Source organism: Peromyscus californicus, unplaced genomic scaffold (genome assembly GCF_007827085.1).
Source record: "Peromyscus californicus insignis strain IS unplaced genomic scaffold, ASM782708v3 Scaffold_21__1_contigs__length_65335640, whole genome shotgun sequence".
NCBI classification, from domain to species: Eukaryota; Metazoa; Chordata; class Mammalia; order Rodentia; family Cricetidae; genus Peromyscus; species Peromyscus californicus.
The window spans coordinates 45,171,681-45,190,173 of NW_026294514.1; the positions used below are offsets into that span (position 1 = coordinate 45,171,681).

At 44.8% G+C, this 18,493-nt stretch overlaps 1 protein-coding gene across 1 annotated transcript in view; it reads right to left on the reverse strand.

Annotated features, from left to right (window-relative positions):
* Man2a1 (mannosidase alpha class 2A member 1) overlaps nucleotides 1-11,576 on the reverse strand; it is a 175,639-nt gene extending 164,063 nt beyond the window's left edge. The window contains exon 1 of the mRNA XM_052750223.1: nucleotides 8,001-11,576. Within this exon, the coding sequence (XP_052606183.1) occupies nucleotides 8,001-8,135 (135 nt within the window). The 5' untranslated portion in view covers nucleotides 8,136-11,576. The remainder of the gene's footprint in view (nucleotides 1-8,000) is intronic.
* Nucleotides 11,577-18,493: the final 6,917 nt, after the last annotated feature.

Sequence of the window (18,493 nt, forward strand, 5' to 3'; positions counted from 1 at the left end):
TCAAGTACCAAAGTAACTTTTATAAGGACAAGAGAGGAATCCTTCATTTTTATGAAAGGAAACAGTAGGTCAAGATGAAACAATGCTGTTTGTCAGAGCGTGTGACTGTAAGGTGAGTTAGAAAGAGAATACTAGCGGAGTGAGGACCCCTCAGAAGCTGGATTTAGAACCACTGAGTTGGCTGACAGAGAAGAAAGATTTCAGTTGTCAATGCACACCTCTCTCTGTGTGTTGATGCACACCTCTCTCTGTGAGTGTGTCGATGCACACCTCTCTGCTTTGAGGGGTTTTGGTTTCTGCTATAATTTCTACGTGTACCTATACCTTCACAAAATAGATCCCTGTCAAGACTGCCAGTTCTCCTAATCCAACATGAAGTGGGTCACTAGAAAGTAACCATAGCATAAGGTCTAGTTCAGAATCTGTTTGCTCTTCAGAAAAAATCATCATCATCATCATCATCCTAGACCTGAAAACAAAGCCATGTGAAAAATACACAATGCATACATTGAAAAGGGAAAGAGAATAATGAGAAAACAGCCGGGCAGTGGTGGTGCACATCTTTAATCCCAGCACTCAGGAGGCAGAGGCAGGTGGATCTCTGTACGTTCAAGGCCAGCCTGGTCTACAGAGCGAGATCCAGGACAGGCTCCAAAGCTACACAGAGAAACCCTGTCTTGAAAAACCAAAAAAAAAAAAAAAGTCAAGCACAGAAATGATTAAATGAGAGCGCCACACCCACTTGGTTCCAACCAAGTGTGCTATGACTTAAAGCTGATGGTCCAATCTCCAAAGATACGACTAAGAAGAAAGATAGACATGAGCTTTAAGAGTGATAAAACAGAAGGGTGTTATTCTTTAGTGAGCAGAACAGTCTAGATCCTAGGCAGTCCTCCCAACCACAGAGAGAAGTGTCCTGTCCTGTATATGTAGTTTCTGAAAGAGATCCACACGTGGAACCTGCTTCAGCAGTACCGACTAACCCAAATGTTCAGATTAGGCTCTGTCCTCTGGCCGTCTGGGGCCTACAGCAGCGAGACACAGAGAAGTCAGGGGCTGCCATCATGAAGGTATAGACTCATCTTGTGTGGTTCATGGTCCAAAACACTCATGCATTGAGCAGTCCTCCAGGGAGAAACTTTCGACTTTTAGGGTCTGGTGGTGCACACTGTAATCCTAGCTACTCTAGAGGCTATGACAGGAAGAACACAAGTTCAAGGCCTGCCTGAACTACACAGTGAGTCCTAAACCAGGCTATCCAACATATTAAGACCTTGTCTCAAAATAAAGAAAAAAAAAAAGACAAAGGGCTGGGAGATGGGGTGGTGATGGGAATGTGCTTCAGTGGGAGAATATTTGCCTAGCATGTGTAAGGTCCCGGGCTCAAGCCCTAGAACACCAATAAGTAAATAAATAAATAAATAAATAAACAAACAAATAATTTGAAATTTCAGGTGATATACAGGAAGTAATTAAGTGTATTATGCATATCTATGCTTTAGCGTGGACATTCCCCAAGGATACATGGAAATCTATGAGGCGTGTAGATAAACACAAGTTTTAAGATACAAATTTTGATCAGTATTTATTTAATAACCAGCTTGTAAGAATGCTGCTTTCGATGAATCTACTTTTGCTTCAGCATACTGTTTGCCTCTAACAGCAGAGAAGAACAGTTTAAACCTGGAGTTACCAAATCCTTTTCTGAAAAGTGTCAGGTAATAAATATGTGAGGTTTTATGGCCCAGAAGGTTTCTGCCCACCCATTTGACTCTGCCAAGAGGATTCACACACAACTAGCTATGGAGATTCCATGAAATGAAATTGACTAATCAAAAACGTAAAAACCATTTTTGGCTGTGGCCCTACAAAAAAGGAGGTACTAGGTCAATCTGTTTCCCAATCAGCTGCCTTAGGAGGCATGTGGACAAGAGAAGATGAAGACAGGGATTCACTAAGAACGTCATTGTTCTCCTGCTCACCTCCCCATTCCTCCTCTTAACATACCATCTGGAAGACAAGTTGAAATGAACAGTAGGAAAGACTACTTTCCAGTTCCTCCTCTGCTCTTTCCCATCCCAAGAAGATACACAAAATGCAAGAGCCAGAACCATCAGACTGAACAAGAAGAAATCCAAGCTGAGAAAACATCAAACTTTCAAGTAATGCTTGCAAATGACTTTATGTCACCTTATCACTGATCGATACAGCTTGCCTTCCCATTCTGAAAGGCAAGGAGAATAAAGCTGGACTACTGCCAAGCTCCGAGGAGCTTGGAAAACCACCTAATCGCTATGACGTGAGAAGACCGCTTTTATTGAAATGTGTATGTCCAATTGGTAAAGACGAAGAAGGTGAATTCTGTTAACCTTCCCTTTTTCCCTTTAATTTGTATATGAACATAATTTATCCTTATGTTTTCTGTAACATACTGCAATTTACAATCTTAGATATGTAACTAAATTTTAAGCACCCAGAGAAAGACTGGAATATGAGCATCTAAGCATGCTACTTATCCTTCAGAGCACCAGAACTAGACAGACCTTTCAATCACTCTTTCCTAAAATGCAAAATGCCCAGAAAGTACACGGTGGTTTTTTGACGTTGTTGTTGTTGTTGTTTTTAAATAGGCCTTTGTCCAGACCACAGCTAAACTGATTTTCAGTGGGGACAGTTTTTCCCCCATCAGAGGCTATTTATATCTAGCAGATGTCTGGGGATATTTTTTGATTGCTACAAATGGGGGACAAGAAAGGAGACAAGCCAGTATATACTAGGAAGAGAGCAGGGTACTACCAGATACCTTATGACATAGAGGCAAGCCCTAACAACAACAATTGTCAGACCCAAAAAATTATCAACAGCAAAGGGGTTAAAAAACATAAAATGAAGGAGTGGAGAGGTAGCATGTGTCGTTATAAACTCTAGTGCCTCAATATTGGAAACAAGATGTTAGATCCAGAATTTAACACCGAAGGACTGATGGCATCTATATCTGTATACCAGCACAAATGAGATTACCTTAAACATACCCTCTCTCCATCACTCCACCTAGACTTATACAACAGACAGAATTATTCAAATCAAGTCATGAATCTGTATCAGGAGGCAAAATCAGCAACAGTACTCACTAAAGGACAGCGTATGAGCTCCATTACAGAGCAGGCAATTCTCCAAGTCCAAACTTGTTTCAACCATAAAACTAGCAATGTGGCTTAGGAAGGGAAATTAAAACCCATTTTAATGTTAATGCAAATGCTTCCTGACCTGACCGATCTCCTATCAACAACTATGGAAAGAAGCAAAGCTCTCTACTTTATAGTATTCCTCACCACAGTTCTAGAGAAACACTATGAACAAGCCGCTGCCACATCAGGACCTGGACCACTAAGGACCAGGATCCAAAAATATAGCAAACCTTTTATAAGTCAAAAACCACAGCTCACCTGAGCAGATGACTGGCCATTGATATTCTTAGAGTTTTCTATGGAAATAGGAAAACTGAGGCCTCTGAATGGAGAAAGCTGGAGACCAGAAGGGACCAGCAAGAATGCCCCCTCAGTCTTCTAGGTAAACATTTTAATATCACAAAAACCAATAGCAAGCTCAGAGTAAAAACACACAAAAGGTCAATTTTATCAATGTGCTGTCCATAACTTCAGAAATCCTTTGAGGCTAATGAATGAACAGAACAATCCCCTTCCAATAAAAAGAATCTTGACACCTGTTATCAAAGTACTTACTTCTTCAGGTCTTGATCCAGGAACAATACATGCAAATCAGTTTTAAAAATAAAGCCTTCAGATGAAATGTAGCCATGGCATCTGGTCCAGCTTACTCTCAGAAGCCCAAGTCTGAGACCTGTGCTTAGCAGAAGAGTCCTTGAAGACTACTGACCTCTGGAGGGGACGGAGGAGACCCACCTCAGAGAAGTCCCAGAAGATTACTGACCTTGGGAGGGATGGAGGGGAACCACCTCAAGATTCTTGAAAGTTCTTGAATCTAAACCTGGTTGTCATCAAAGCTCCATCCTTTCTCAAAAGTCCTAGATCTCAATCATTATAGCTCAGGAAACCAGATAACCTGGCTGTGCTCCCTAAACAAACCCTAGCAGCAACAGCTATTGTCCCAAATACAGTGCCCTGGTGGGTGTGGGAGAACACTTTCATTAGATATTGCATGCTTCAGACTAAAAGATTTATAAAAACAAGGAACAGCAGCTAGGACATGAAGGTCCTCATACCTTCTGCTGTGGATCCATTTTTATTAACATGTTCTGTGCTTCACTCAAAATTACTAGTGTGGTTCTGATTGTGTGAGGGTGTTTGCTTATACGTAGGTGAGGTCTGCATTGCTTAGGCTGGCCCAGGACATGCAGCAATACTCCTGCCTCAGCTTCCCAAGTGCTAAAAGATGCTCGTGGTATAAAGCATTTAAACATACATACATATACATATGTCTAGTTTCAAGGGTTTTTTTTTTTTCCAGGCATCAAAATCCCTACCACATTGGCTTTCAAATCAAATGCATCAACACATTCCCATTTTCGCACTTGATAAACGTTTTCTGAGCCCCAAGATCAAGTCTGGACTTCACTAGCACGTTTTTTCATTATTCTCTAGTTTCTGCAGAGCCTTTCAAATGCTAACATCAGCCCCGACGTCATATGATATCCTAGTCAAAGCCATTCCTTGTTACACAAACTCTGATTCCTTGTTTCAATTCTAGTTTTTCCTAGGGTACATAGTAACAACTAGAGAAATTGCTAATTAGAATGGCCAGCCCTTTCAGGGAGCGGTAACATTTCTCCAACCCATCTGCTCAGACTCTCGTGGCTAGCATAAGGCATTTTCACAGCAATAGGTCCCAGCCAACCTCTCATTCAGACTCAACTTTGGGGTTGTTTGCTGTTGTTGTGTTTGTTTGTTTTGGGCTTTGCTTTTCTAAAAATTTTGTTTGATTTACTTACTTTAATTTTTTTAGTTGAGATGAAATAACCCTAAGAATGTAGGCCACCTGCAGCCACAGCCTCTGGCCTTAAAGAAGTTCTTACAGGGCGGTGGTGGCGCACGCCTTTAATCCCAGCACTCGGGAGGCAGAGCCAGGCGGATCTCTGTGAGTTCGAGGCCAGCCTGGGCTACCAAGTGAGTTCCAGGAAAGGCGCAAAGCTACACAGAGAAACCCTGTCTCGAAAAACCAAAAAAAAAAAAAAAAAAAAAAAAAAAAAAAAAAAAAAAAAAAAAAAAAGAAGTTCTTACAGTAACACTTAAAGAAGGTCTGACAGTAACCACTAAGAGGGAAATGGTAGTCTGCAGGCAGGCAGGGCTCTGGGGGTGGGGTGGGAGCCGAGCTGGGGTGCCCAGGAGTAATCTAGCCTCAGGACTGATTAGGTGACAGGAAACAAAGTTGCAAGAGCAGAGGAAAGAACAAAAGTCCAAAGAACAACAAATATACACGCTCTCAACCTAGGATGGTCTTTAAATACAGTTTGCATTCTAAATGGACGGCACACCTTAATGAAGTTACCACTTCAAGTGAAAGAAACTAGAATGCACACTATAACCTCTGGTTGCATTACATACACATACCCTGACAAACGGGCTCTACTTAAACTCAAGGATTCACCATCAAAACCTGCTCAAGAAACAGACTGCAACATAGTTTCCCTATGCCTGGCACTGCTGTGAAATTAAAGTTAACATACAGTTTAGACACAGGAAAAAAATTAAAGAACCTACATGTTGGATGCTCTGCTTGGTAATGGTTTTCTTTCTACTAGTGTTTGGCTGTGAAGTAAGTTAGAAGACATTCTGGGAAAGCATAAATCTGAAGCAGTGAATGTTTTAGCAAAAGGACCACATTCATTATGCCTTCACAATAAAGGTTACTTGGGGAGGGGGGCGAGGAGGGGAGGTGTTGTCATAAACCGACAAGTTTGTTTCTGTTCTCCACAGATCAGGCAACAAGAAGGCTCAAGCCGGCTCTAGCAAGAGGATTCCAAGAAGCAAGACAGTTTTGTGGCTCTGAGACTAACTACACTCTAAGAGCTGCCTGTTCAAGTCCCAGCATTTGTCTGTGACCTTGGGCATGGTAATGCCTCAGTTCCACACCAATTGACTGGTAGTTGAGGAAATCAAATTCATCATATGAGGAGGCACTCTAGCTAATGCCAAACACATGATTCTCAGGCTTCCTGAGAGAGCTTATGAAGTCGACCCACTGGGAGATTCAGTGGCCCCGCTAATACTAAACCTTTCTGTGGTTGAAGTCCAGATGAGAAACAGAGGATACACTCCCAAGCCCTCTCTCCCTGCACAGAAAACACACCACTACAGGCACGTCTCCTGAAGCCCACCACCAGGGCTCTCTACCGAATGCTGCACGCTCTCTACTTCAACTTCCTAGTGAGCTGGGGGCTCATATGGAAATAGAATTAACTGCTTAAGAGTTCTCAGTAACTAAATGAGTCACTCACTGCTTTAGAAACAGAGGGAAATGTCAAGGTTGCCAGAGAACCCCATGCAGATGTTTGCATAAATCATGCTCAAGTGATCACCCATCCAAAGCCAGAGGATATTATTAAGACATCACTAAGTAAAAGGGTTCCATTTTATATTTCCTGCAATGGAGAAAATTCTGGAAATGGGGTTAAGAGGATCACAGTAAGTTTAACTCCTAAATTACCGAGAATATGGAACAAAACTCAGAACTCCTGGGCTCTGGCCGCATGGATTTACCTGTTGGCAAACTGTTTACTTCAGTCTCGTCAACAAGCCTGGGGTAAACTCCAAGTTCAAAATCTAAAGGCAGCCAATAGTGCTTGTTGCATATTTTCTCTATCGTACTATCTAGGGAAAGCGGAAGCTGTCAACATTTGGAAACATCTGTCTGCAGCCAGGTTTTTAATTCCACTCTTCTAAAACTTATTTCCAGTGCTCTGTACTAATGACGGAATCTCTAATTCCTCGTTTCAATTTCATAATACTTCAAGCTTCTACTTTAATTTCAGTTCCCACCAAACCATTAACCCTCGTATATCAATCAGAAGAAGTGGCCAGGATTGTTTTCAATCACTTAAACCGTGAAAGAAAAAGAAAAATTAAACAGCAGCCTCATTTGAATAGGTCACAGATTTCTCTAGTCGACTAGTTGTTAGCTTGTCAATATTTGGATTCTTCCAAGTGCTCCACACTGCATCTGCTTTCACTAAAATGTGAATACGTCGACGGCAAAGAGCTTTAAAGGCCACTCGCAACTGCTGTGCAGTAACCTTCCAAACAGAACTCATTGCATCGATTTGCTTATTTTTAGTAACTTTTCCTGAAAGACTTGGGTGGGTCGTTTTGTTGTTTTTTTTTTTTTTTTCCAACTCCTTTGCCAGTTTGACCACCCCGCACAGAACTGAGCGCCGCACAGCTTCCATCGGGAGTATAACACGCGCTTCCCCGCTCTGCTCCAAATCACCCGATGTAACAGCTGAAGAATGACGACACTAAAATCAACGCTACTTACTATCCACGTCCAAAAGGGCTGCAACAGGAAATAAACTTTTTCTCTCTTAGGAGACCGTGAAGGGGGACGGGAGCAAAATCAGAAACCTGGTTTTTTAGGTGGGCTAGGTGGGCTGCGCTTCGGCTGGGCGCAAGAGGGGGGATCCGGGCAGCCCCTGGCAGCTTAACCCTGAGCCAGCCGAGGGGGCGACCCACAGCGACACTCATACCACGAGGGTTCCCGGTCAGCAGGTGCCCGAGGGCACTCCACAGGCCCGGGTGCGAATGCCCGAACAAGGCCACTTCTGGAGAGCGCGAAGCTGTCACCTAACGATGCCCAGCACTTTACGAACTCGGCGGTCTGAGCGCGACCCAGCCTGGGCCGGATGAGGCTCAGCTGGTCGTCGGGTGTGGCCTCACCCTGCCCCGGTGCCGAGCGAGCGTCTGCGAGCAGAAGTGAGAGCCCCCGAGGCTAGCCCTCCAGCCCCGCGCCCGACGCCAGGTGCTTACCTGCGGGAAGGAGCCCTCCCGGCGCGGGCCCCGAGGGTAGTCCAAGTGACCCCTGTCCAGCATCAGGTAGAGTGAGAAAATGACGACGCAGAAGATCGCGCTGCCGAACACGGTGAACTGGCGACTTAACTTCATTTTTTCCTCGATAGCCTCGGAGCCAGGACACGGTCCTCAAACGAGAGAGGCGGAGGACTGGGGACTCCAGTCCGCGGTCGCCGAGGGCTCTCTGCTCTGGGCTGCACACTCTACAGCGCGGGTCCCGGTCGCGCTCCGCACCTCGTCCCCGGAGCCACCACGCGCCCTCGGCCTGCGCCCTCGGCCTACGCCCTGGCCCGCTGCCCTCCCCGGGGCTGGCGGTCCCTGCAAGACGGACTCCTGAGCAGCAAAGGAAAGGGTCCCCACGAACTTGCTCTCCTGCTGGGGACCGACACCCGTAGTAGGGCGCGCGGAGCAGGCAGAGGAGAGGTCGCTGCCCCGACTTCCTGCCACCGCCGCCTCGACTGAGTCGGCAGGAAAAGTTTTCTCGACAAGGGCAGGCGTGTCCTCGGCGCCCAGAGAACGCGCGGGTTCCGCGGCTCCGGGGCCGAGCGTGCAGCGCTGGGAGCGAGGAGCGCGCGGAAGGAGGAACTGGACCTGGAAGCGCCGTGCCCCACAACTTAGCGCTGGGACACCCAGGCCCGCCCCCGCCACACCGCCCCCGCGTCCCCGCCGGAGCCCCTTCCTGCCGCGGCTACTGCGGGGGCCCGGCCGGGGTGCACCTTGGGCTCCGGGGCGCTGCGATCCAGGACTTTCCTCGGGTGTGTGTGTCCGTTCCCCGGCCTCTCCCGGCCCCCGCCTCCCCTACCTTCTCCCTCCCGGGCCGGAGCTGCACGCGGAGGGCGCAAGGGGGCGGGCGGCGCCGGGAGGGAGGCAAAGCAGAGAGCAAGGAGAGGACCGTCCCCGGAGAGGAGCCCGCTCCAGCTGCAGCCGTGAGCACCCCCCTCCTTCCCGCCCCGAAAACGCGGAGATGGCGGCGGCAGCCACGGAAGGAAGAGCCGGCTTCCCCAGCGCCACTCGGCGCTCCAGGACCGCCCGCCACGAGCCGGAGGAGACGGCAGCGGCGGCTGTTGGGTCAATAGGCGCCCGTAGCCCCGGAGCTGGGCAGCCGGTTGGCCCCGCCCCCTCCCGACGCGCCGGGATGAGGGGGCGGGCCCCCTGGCGCCCAATCACAGCGCGTCGCCCGCCAGGCCCGCCCAGCGCCTGCCTCACTGGGCCCTGACAGTAGGAAGACCTCAAGAGGCTTTGGTGACAAGGGAGGAGGTTTTGCAGGCGTTGAGGCCAGTAGTAGGGTGCTTCCAGGGTTCCAACAGCCGGCGTTCCATAGCGGCTGTGGTTCATTCCCCAAATTCCATCCTCTCTGGTCGGGTCTTCTCTCCTGGAACACCCAGATCAGCGTGCCCTGGAAGGGTCGGTGAAGGGCCGTTAGGAAGGATAGACCAGAAATCTGGGGGATCCTTTTTGGACTCATCTCTTCCTCTTGCTTTTGGCAACATCCTGGGAGGAAACCTGGGAGGAAAAGAGGCCGACAAAGCCTCATGCGGGCAGATGTAGACATCTGTCGACAAAATCTAATGAGAGGGATCTGAGAAAAGCTTGTGCCGACTATTGAATTATAGCCTCTCGGCTCCAAATGCACCCTTTTGCACCGCGCTGTGAAAATGAATCTGGGCCTTTGAAGTGGGTTTGTCTTCTCCTTCTGGGACTTTCAGTCAGTAGAGGGTGCTGAAGAGACATTACAGGAAACCAAGGAACTTGCTTCCTGGTTCTAATATATCTGATAAGCAGTTTCTCCTAGCATACTTGACTTTTTCCAAGTCCAAACTCCTTGGTGGCCAACAGTTTTGTAATGGCGTAAGGCATGAAGAGCTTTCCGGGCACTCTCTAGCAACAATGCATAGCAAGAATCACAATGACTTCTCTATTCCTCAGTCAACCATACTACAGTTGCCATGCCATCGCTTATCATCTTAGCCCTTAACTGGGTGGGCAGGGCTGTCTTTGGGGGGGGGGGCCCTTTATCAGCTCAAGAGGTAATTATAAGGTTGGCTCTCCACAGCTGCTGTCTGTATTCCCTCTGGTTTTCTTGCTAGTGAATCCCTCGTTGTTTAATTCCCTATTAGAGTTAAGAATCAGTTTTATTAAGCCTTCAGTGTCCAGGAAGTAGTCCCAAGAGACGGACCTGCAAAGACTGGATTTAAAGGTCAGATTGACTGGCCTTTGCCTCAAGAGCCTTGCCAATGGAAAATAGAATGATAATTTGGGTCACGAAGAGCACCTCAGTTAATTAAGCAATCACCTGTGGTTGATGCTGATGAAATGCCAATGGAGCAAATACATGGGGGCGATGAGGTGACAGCTATGTTTGACTTCATGGCTACAAAAGGGACTATAAGGACAATGGTGGGGGAGGATGCTTTGGAGTACTTCTGAATGCTTATAAAGAGAAATGGCAAGCCCAGGTCCATCAGCTCTCCTATGGTATGAGAATCAAAGAGATTCCATAACAATTCTAAGAGAACCCCTCTTGTAGCAATGAGAATTATATAACTGAGGATCAAAAGCTCTATTTTGGTTTTGGAACGGCTGACTTATTGTTCACTATTGAATTCACAGATGTAACAAGCTTTTTTTTTTTTCCTCTAAAAAGTGGATGGATTAATTGGTGAATGATAAAATCCTAAAATTTGGAATGAGTCAGCTACAGATAAATCTAGCAGTCCTGCCCTGTGTGTCCTACCCCTCTCCCAACACATACCTGTGTGGTCACCAGTAGACTCGGTTGTCACTCTGTAGCTAGCACATTGGGTTTTCTTTGCTTGAAAACCTTGTCAGTTTGGACTAGAGAGATGGCTTAGTGGTTGGACCATTGGCTATTCCTCTAGAAGACCTGGGTTCTGCACCCACACGGCAGCTTGAAACCATCTGTAACTCCAGTTCCATGTGAGAATTTGGCACCTTCTGGTCTCTTTGGACACCAGGCATACATGCAGGCAAAACATCCTTACAATGAAAAAAGTTAAAAATTAAAAAAAAAATCTTGTCATTTAAGGTTAGGGGGATTGTATGCACACGTATGTTTTCCTAAAATACTCATCTTTTCTACAAAATCTACCAGAAGTGACTGTCCTCATCAGGGTGGATTCCTTGACATAGAATTTGTATCTTTCTCAAAAAAACTAGCAGTCAACTTCTGAGCCCCTATACCTGAGACAATGATCACCTTTTATTGTGTGCTCTTTTGGAATAGATTGGAGCAATAATTCACTGTTGTTGGTTGTTTTTTTACTCTTTTTTGAGGGGCCCACTACCCAGCTCACAAGTAAATCACACACGGAGGCCTATTCTTAATTATCAATGCCCGGCCTTAGCTTGGCTTAGTTTCTTGCTAGCTTTTCTTATCTTAACATATCCCATCTACCTTTTGCCTCTGGGCTTTTCCTTTTCTCTAACTTCTGTAAATCTTACTCTTACTCAGTGGCTTGCTGGGTAGCTGGGTAGCTGGACCCTGGAGGAGTCCTCCTCTTCCTCCTCCTCCTCCTCCTCCTCCTCCTCCTCCTCCTCCTCCTCCAGCTTCTAGATCTCAGATCCTCCTACCAGATTTCTCCTTCTATATATTCTCTCTGCCTGCCAGCTCTACCTATCCTGCCTTGCTATTGGCCAGTTCTTTATTAAACTGTCAGGTGTTTTAGACAGGCACAGTAACACAGCCTCACAGAGTTAAACAAATGCAACATGAACAAAAGTAACACACGTTAAAATATTCTACTACAATTCACACACCAAAATAACTAAAATTGTATCTAATAAATGTTGGCAACAATCTAGGAACCATATATAGAAATACGTTCTAAGGGTTTTGGGACCATGAAAGATAGAATGTAACACTAGATATAGTCAAAATGTATTACTATTCAGGGCTGGAAAGATGGCTCATTGGTTAAGAGCACTTATGGCCCTTACAGAGGTCTCAAGTTGTGCTCCCAGCACCAATATGACAACTTAGAACCCAGTCTAACCCCAGCTCAGAGCATCTAATACTCTCTTGTGGCCTCCTTGGGCACTGCATGCATATGGCATACATGCACACAAGCAAGCAAAACACCAATATGCAGAAAATAAAAAAGAAATCTGTCCTTAATGTATTTCTGCTCTTAGGCACTTAGCTCATGCAGTTAGAGGTTATTTGACTGATGGGTAGTTTAGGAGACTGAGATACCAGAGCTTCATGACATGAAGTGGAAAAGGAAAGCCAATGATTTAGAGAAAAAGAAATATTGCATTGGATTTATCGTATGCAACATGCAAACACATCCCCCAGCTGTACTCCATGCAGGGACACAGAAGATACATGCTTCACTGAAGTGTTGAGAAAGACACCTAAAACATCTCTGTACAGCCTGTCCCTGTGGGCCAGGTATGACAGTAGATGATGGCATTGTTTAGCTGGCCTCTCTGATTTACACGAAGATGACAGGATTCCAGAATAGCAGAAGCCGAGCAGCACTTAACCAACCAAGTCAGAGTCATCAAAAAGTCATTCATCTTTACAAGTAGCAGACAACCTGGGCCCAGAGATATCTTTAGAACGTAATACACAGGCAGCCTAAATAGAGAATTCTTTCTACTTTAACACATGGAATTCTAGATCAGTTAGCCAAACTCTGACTTTAGTTACCACAGTAGAGAGGTACAACCTTTCACTCAGTTTTCAGACCTAAATCAACCCACAGACCTGGAATCATTTGGTTGCCCTTTTAGGAAAGACCTTGTGCTGTAGTCACACTACACAAACAAAAAGTCATATCACTTTGCAGGAGCGGAAGTTGTTTATTTAGTATAGTGACTGTACATTACCAAATTTCAAATGAAACCTTAAAGTTGGAGCCCTAATCCAGTACAACTGATGTCCTTCCTTATAAGAGAAACACACTATAACATACATGACGAACACCATGGCCATCTGTGACACAATGAGAAGGTGACCAGCTCTAAGCAGTGAAAGACAACCCAACCATGCTGACACTTCTGTTTTGAACTGCTGTCCTGGAGACTCTGGGAAAAACTTCTGTAACTTGTGGCACCCTATCTGATTGTGACAGCCTTGGTGTACAGAAAGCAGCCAGCCACCTGGCATAGAGTATATAAAGAAACCATACAATAAGGGGAAATTTTGGAATAGGTAAGGGACCTAAATAAACATTTTTCCATAGAAGACATATAAATGGCCAACAGCTATATGAGAAAAGTTTTCAACATTAATCATCAGGGAATTACATACTAAAATCATAATAGATAACACTTCATACCTGTTTGATGGTTTTGGAAACAGGTAAAATGATGTTATTGAGGGTATGGTACAATCTGTTGAAAGGCTTGTAAACTGTCACATCCAACAGAAAGAATTTGTGGTACAATGTCAGCTAGCACTGTACAAATCGGTACAGACTATGGAAAACTGTGAAAGATCCTCGTAAACTTAAAACAGAACTGCCCTCTGGCCGTGTGTGTGCGCGCGCGTGCGTGCGTGCATGTAAGCTACAGTCTACAAGCAGCTTGTCTTTTCTAGAAAGTTAATTTATGTCGATTGTGATTTACTCCACTAAGACTTTTACTATAATATCTTGGCTAATGAGAATAATGTCACAACAATGTAAGAGAGCAAATGGTATCTACTAAGATCTGGCTTTATTCAGGCTGGAGAAGTGTTCAGTAGTAAATCGCTTGTTGGGCAAACATGAAGATGAGGGATTTGAGTCCCTAGAACCCAAATAAAGCTGGACAACATAGAGTGTATCTATAATTCCAGAGCTCCTATAGCAAGAGGGGAGGCGGAGACAGGAGAATCCCTGGACACACGTTGGCCAACTTGTCTACCACGTACAGAACAGTAGTGGAAGAGAGACCCTGTCTCAAACAAGGTGGAAGTGTGGACAAGGTTGTCCACAACCACAAAAGGTTAATTCTTTTTTAGCTACTGCTTCATACCTATTCAATTTGTGTCTTAGTAATGAAGAAAAAAGTATTTCTAATATGTGAGTTGGTGTCTCCTACAGTTGATAACAACTATTCTAATAAGGGAAATGATACCTCAGTAGAGACACGCTCTCATATGTTCACTGAACTTTTGAAAATTTTATAGCTATGATTGTAGAAAACTGCAAGGCATAAAAGGTTTGGGCCTTTGCTCACCTGGCTGTTAGGAAAGTCACTCTGCCAAGGGAACCCAAGCTTCTTATATGTTCTTCCTGAGTATGCTAAGAATGCAGAACCTGGCCACTTTTCAAGTAGGGCCATTTCTCAGAGCTGCCTTTGTCAAAAACAACAGAATAACCAAATAATATCTCCTTTCAAAAAGTCAATTTGCTTACCACATGCCACAGAAATAGGAAGTACCCAAATTCAGTATTCCTTGACTATGACACAAACCTACTGTACCTGTGGTTTCCACATGAACCCTTCACCTTAGACACAGTGGGACTCCGAGGACATGGGAACCAGCACCACTGAAGTCATACAACTCGGACATGTCTCTTTGTCTCTAATCCAGGTATCTCATGCTTTCTACCACCATCTATGAAGCAGTACCTGACCTCAGATCCTCCCTGAGTCCTGAAACTGCCCACTGAGCAAAGACAACATTGACCTTGTGGATATTCTCTATATGCCTGTACTTTATCCCTATGACAGAAACTTGAAGAAAGGTTGAGTCAAGGCGCATGGCAAGCCACTGAAGAGGGTAGCAGAAGGATGAAGGACTTGGAGGATGGCCACCTTGTCTTCAGAATTCTTCCCAACCAAGCTGACTGGCTTGGTTGCCATCCGTCTTTCCCAGTGAGCTACACATTCCTGGAAGCCTTATGGTACTTCAATGGGCAGAACAGTGTCTATCAATGGTGAGGCTTAATAAACACCTTCTGAATTAATTGATGGTTGTCTTGGCTCTGAGGTACCAGTGAGGGTGAGCTTCCTAGAGCTAGGAAAGAATTAGTTGCCCTGGCTTATATAAAGGTCTCTTTGCTAGTCTGTATTTAATAAAAGTGTTGTTGGGACTGGAGAGAGATGGCTCATTGGTTAAGGTCACTGGCTGCTCTTCTAGAAGTCCCCCACATGACAGCTAACAATGACCTATAACTTCAGTTCTAGGGGATCCAGCATCCTTTTCTGGCCTCTGAGGCATGCACGTGATACACAGACATAGGTGCAGGAAAAACTCCCCCACACAGAATATAAAAATAAATTTAAAAAAGATATTCTTAGCTGGGTGAATCAGCACTTTTCCCCCTAAGTACTTTCTTTAAAGTCTTTTAGAGAGAATTCCTGAAAAGAAAGTTTGCTAATCTTAATCATTATAGGAAAGCCAATATTTTGATAGAAAGAAATAAAGCAAGTAAGTCGATGCTGGGTGTTTAACATGTTTCTGTGTTTAGCTTTTACAAGTCGATGTTGGGTGTTTAACATGTTTCTGTGTTTAGCTTTTACAATTCTGCCACTTTAGTGTGTTGACACCTGTTCCATCTGTAATGACACTTAGGTGCAGAAAAATTAAATGACTTGGTTCAAAGTACATACCTGTTACATGCACACTTGGTTCTTCTGTTTTCAAAACTTTTCTGGTTCCTCCAGCATTCTATAAAAGTGGAGATACCATCCCAACACTTGGGAGGCAGAGGCAGGTGGCTCTCTGAGTTTGAGGCTAGTCTGGTCTACAGAGCAAGTTCCAGGGTAGCCAGGGCTACACAGAAGAAACTTTGTCTCAAAAGAAAAAAAAAGAAAGAAAGAAAAAACAGAACTGAGTTCAACAATCTTGTGTAGAGTGGGTGGGTTTTGCCTGACTACACTAGGGACTGTGTTGTTCTGATCCAGTGTAAACTGCTATAAACATTTCTAGGTGTTTTAAGTTGTTAACAGGGGGCACTTACAAAATCCAGGTCCACATCGAAGTGGGATCCAGATGAGCCTCCAAGAATGACCACCAGAACAATGCAGAGCTGGCCTTTCAGTGCCGCTAATGCCGCTAAGGGCTCTAGAACAAGATCGGAGCTCTGTAGGTTCAGGATCATCACCCTGCGAGAGAAAGGTGTGTCCAAATGCTACTGCACTCACCCACCGTTGCCTATGGCTTCTCCAGGGTCTGAGCAATGAACTAAACACGGGTGCAGAAAGGCAGTCACTGACTGGTCAGGAGAGTGTTCAGAGCACTTCTTTCTAAATGTAACATGCGTATAGCCACTGGACAAACACAATTCACACCTACAACTCTAGGCACAAAAACGTCTAGGAAATGGACACCACTGGTCTCTGTATTGTGAAGGAAATAGAAAAGGGAGGTGGAGACACAGTGAAGGAGCCCAGGTGCAGCATTTGTCACAGCCAGCATTAGTAGGAAAAGACACTTCTACAGAGAGACTGGATTAAGTGCTACAAAACTATCTCTCTCCAGGAAGACCTGTAATACATAGTGTGTGTGATAAGATATTCAAATTCCCAACTCCGAACATCATAATCTTTATGACTATGGTTTACTCTGAGGGGAAAATGTCTTCTATTCACATGATAATTAAGGCCAACAATGTATCTAAACATGTATACATCAGAGACAAGAAAGCGATTTGCGATGTAGAAGCATCACTCTATTTCCAATAGCCCTTTGCTTGGTATTGCTGTTATTGGCACGGCATGAAGATCAGGCTTACTTCCAGTAGCCCTGAGCGGTTTTTCCTGGATTCTCTCTGGCTCTGATTTCTCATATGTCATACTCAACAAGGAAAAGCTTAGTAACTGAGTATTCTAAAGCTTCAAAGACAGCACATCCAATCCCGAGGGGCAAAAACTTTGCCCAAGGTTTCAGAAAGAGTGGATAGGAAGCCAAACTATCCAGGTCTGCTGTCAAAGTCTTTCTTCATCTCAATGAAAGCAAGATTGCAATTGTGTTCTGTCTAGATACCAAGTGGTGGTAGTGTGTGTACCTGTGTGTGTGTGTGTGTGTGTGTACACGTGCGCATGGGTTCCTATTTATATCAAGTTCAATAGCAGGCAAAACTCAGCTATCTCTTTAAGGAAGTGTTCTCATATGTAAATTTGAAGCAAAGCAATAGCACTAACTAAGAAAATGATGGCAGAGGGAAGGTGCTACGCCTGAGAAAGGGGACATGGGGGTTTCAAGGTAATGACAAGTCTCCAGAAAACGCCATTTCATAAAATGTCTTCACATCATTTTTTAAATCCAACTCAACTGACTTTTTGCCTTTGATGATTTGGGGGCCAGGCCAAGTACTTCCCATGGATTCTTTCCTTTGACTCTGACAGGAACAAAGAGGGAACTGTTGTTAACACCATTGGCACATGAGAAACTGAGACACGCTTTCCACTCATCTTCCTGCATCCATGCTGCTTCATGGCAGAAGCAGTGTGTTATGTCTAATGACAACACTGTCTGCTCCACTAGCCAGAAGAAATTTACTGGGTGACTAAATTATGGAGCCCTATTTTTTATTGCTATTTTACAACCAGAAAAGTTCAGAAAAACAGGATGCAATTACACACACACACACACACACACACACACACACACACACACACACACACACCACATAATTAAGATTATGTCTGTTAAAAATATACATGCATAAAGATAGGAGACCAGAACATAGGACACTGACAAGTTAAGGTGATGAAAATATTTTTGCTTTTCCCCTTTCTCTGTTTTTGAGATTTCTCATAAAGCAGCCATATCAAATTACAATGGAAAAAAATTACATGCTCTAAGATTAACTTCCTTCCCACTTAGCTGGAATGTAAAAGTTCATTTCCGCTCTCTCCTTTCCTACAGCTTCGGAAACCTCTCCTGCTCAATGAGTGACTTCATTACCAAATTGATGGCACCAGATCATTCTAGCTATGCAAATCACAAGGCCACAGCCAGCTGAGGAAAAGGCGGATAAGAGATTACATTAAAAATTAAAGCAACACGTAGAGACATAGAGATAATGTGCTTACAATTATTTCTACATATTTAATATTCATGCAATTACAAAGCCAGTCGTGGCAAATATTAACTCTTGAATCAGGTTCCCTTTCCCTTCTGATAGTGTGACCTTGAACTACAACTGCCAAATAACACAGAAGCCATGGCTGCCGGAGAACCACCTCTTCAGACTATAGTGATAAATGCCTTTCTCTTAGAACGTGGTCGCGGCACTTGCTGGCTTTTGTTTCTTTTCGACGCCATGTATCTTATACGTCGATCACCCTGAAAGGTCTAGCTTTCGCTCTTCTGCTATGTGTGTGTCTGTATGGTTTGCTGCTGCTCCTGTGATGCAATGTGTTTTCTGTCAGAAGAAATTTACAGGCACATTAGCCTACCTGACAGGCACGAGGAGCCACCAGGCTTTTTCCTAAAGAGAAGCTTCCAACAGGCTGGAGGCTGCTCTGTCCCTGGAGCTCACCCTGGTTCT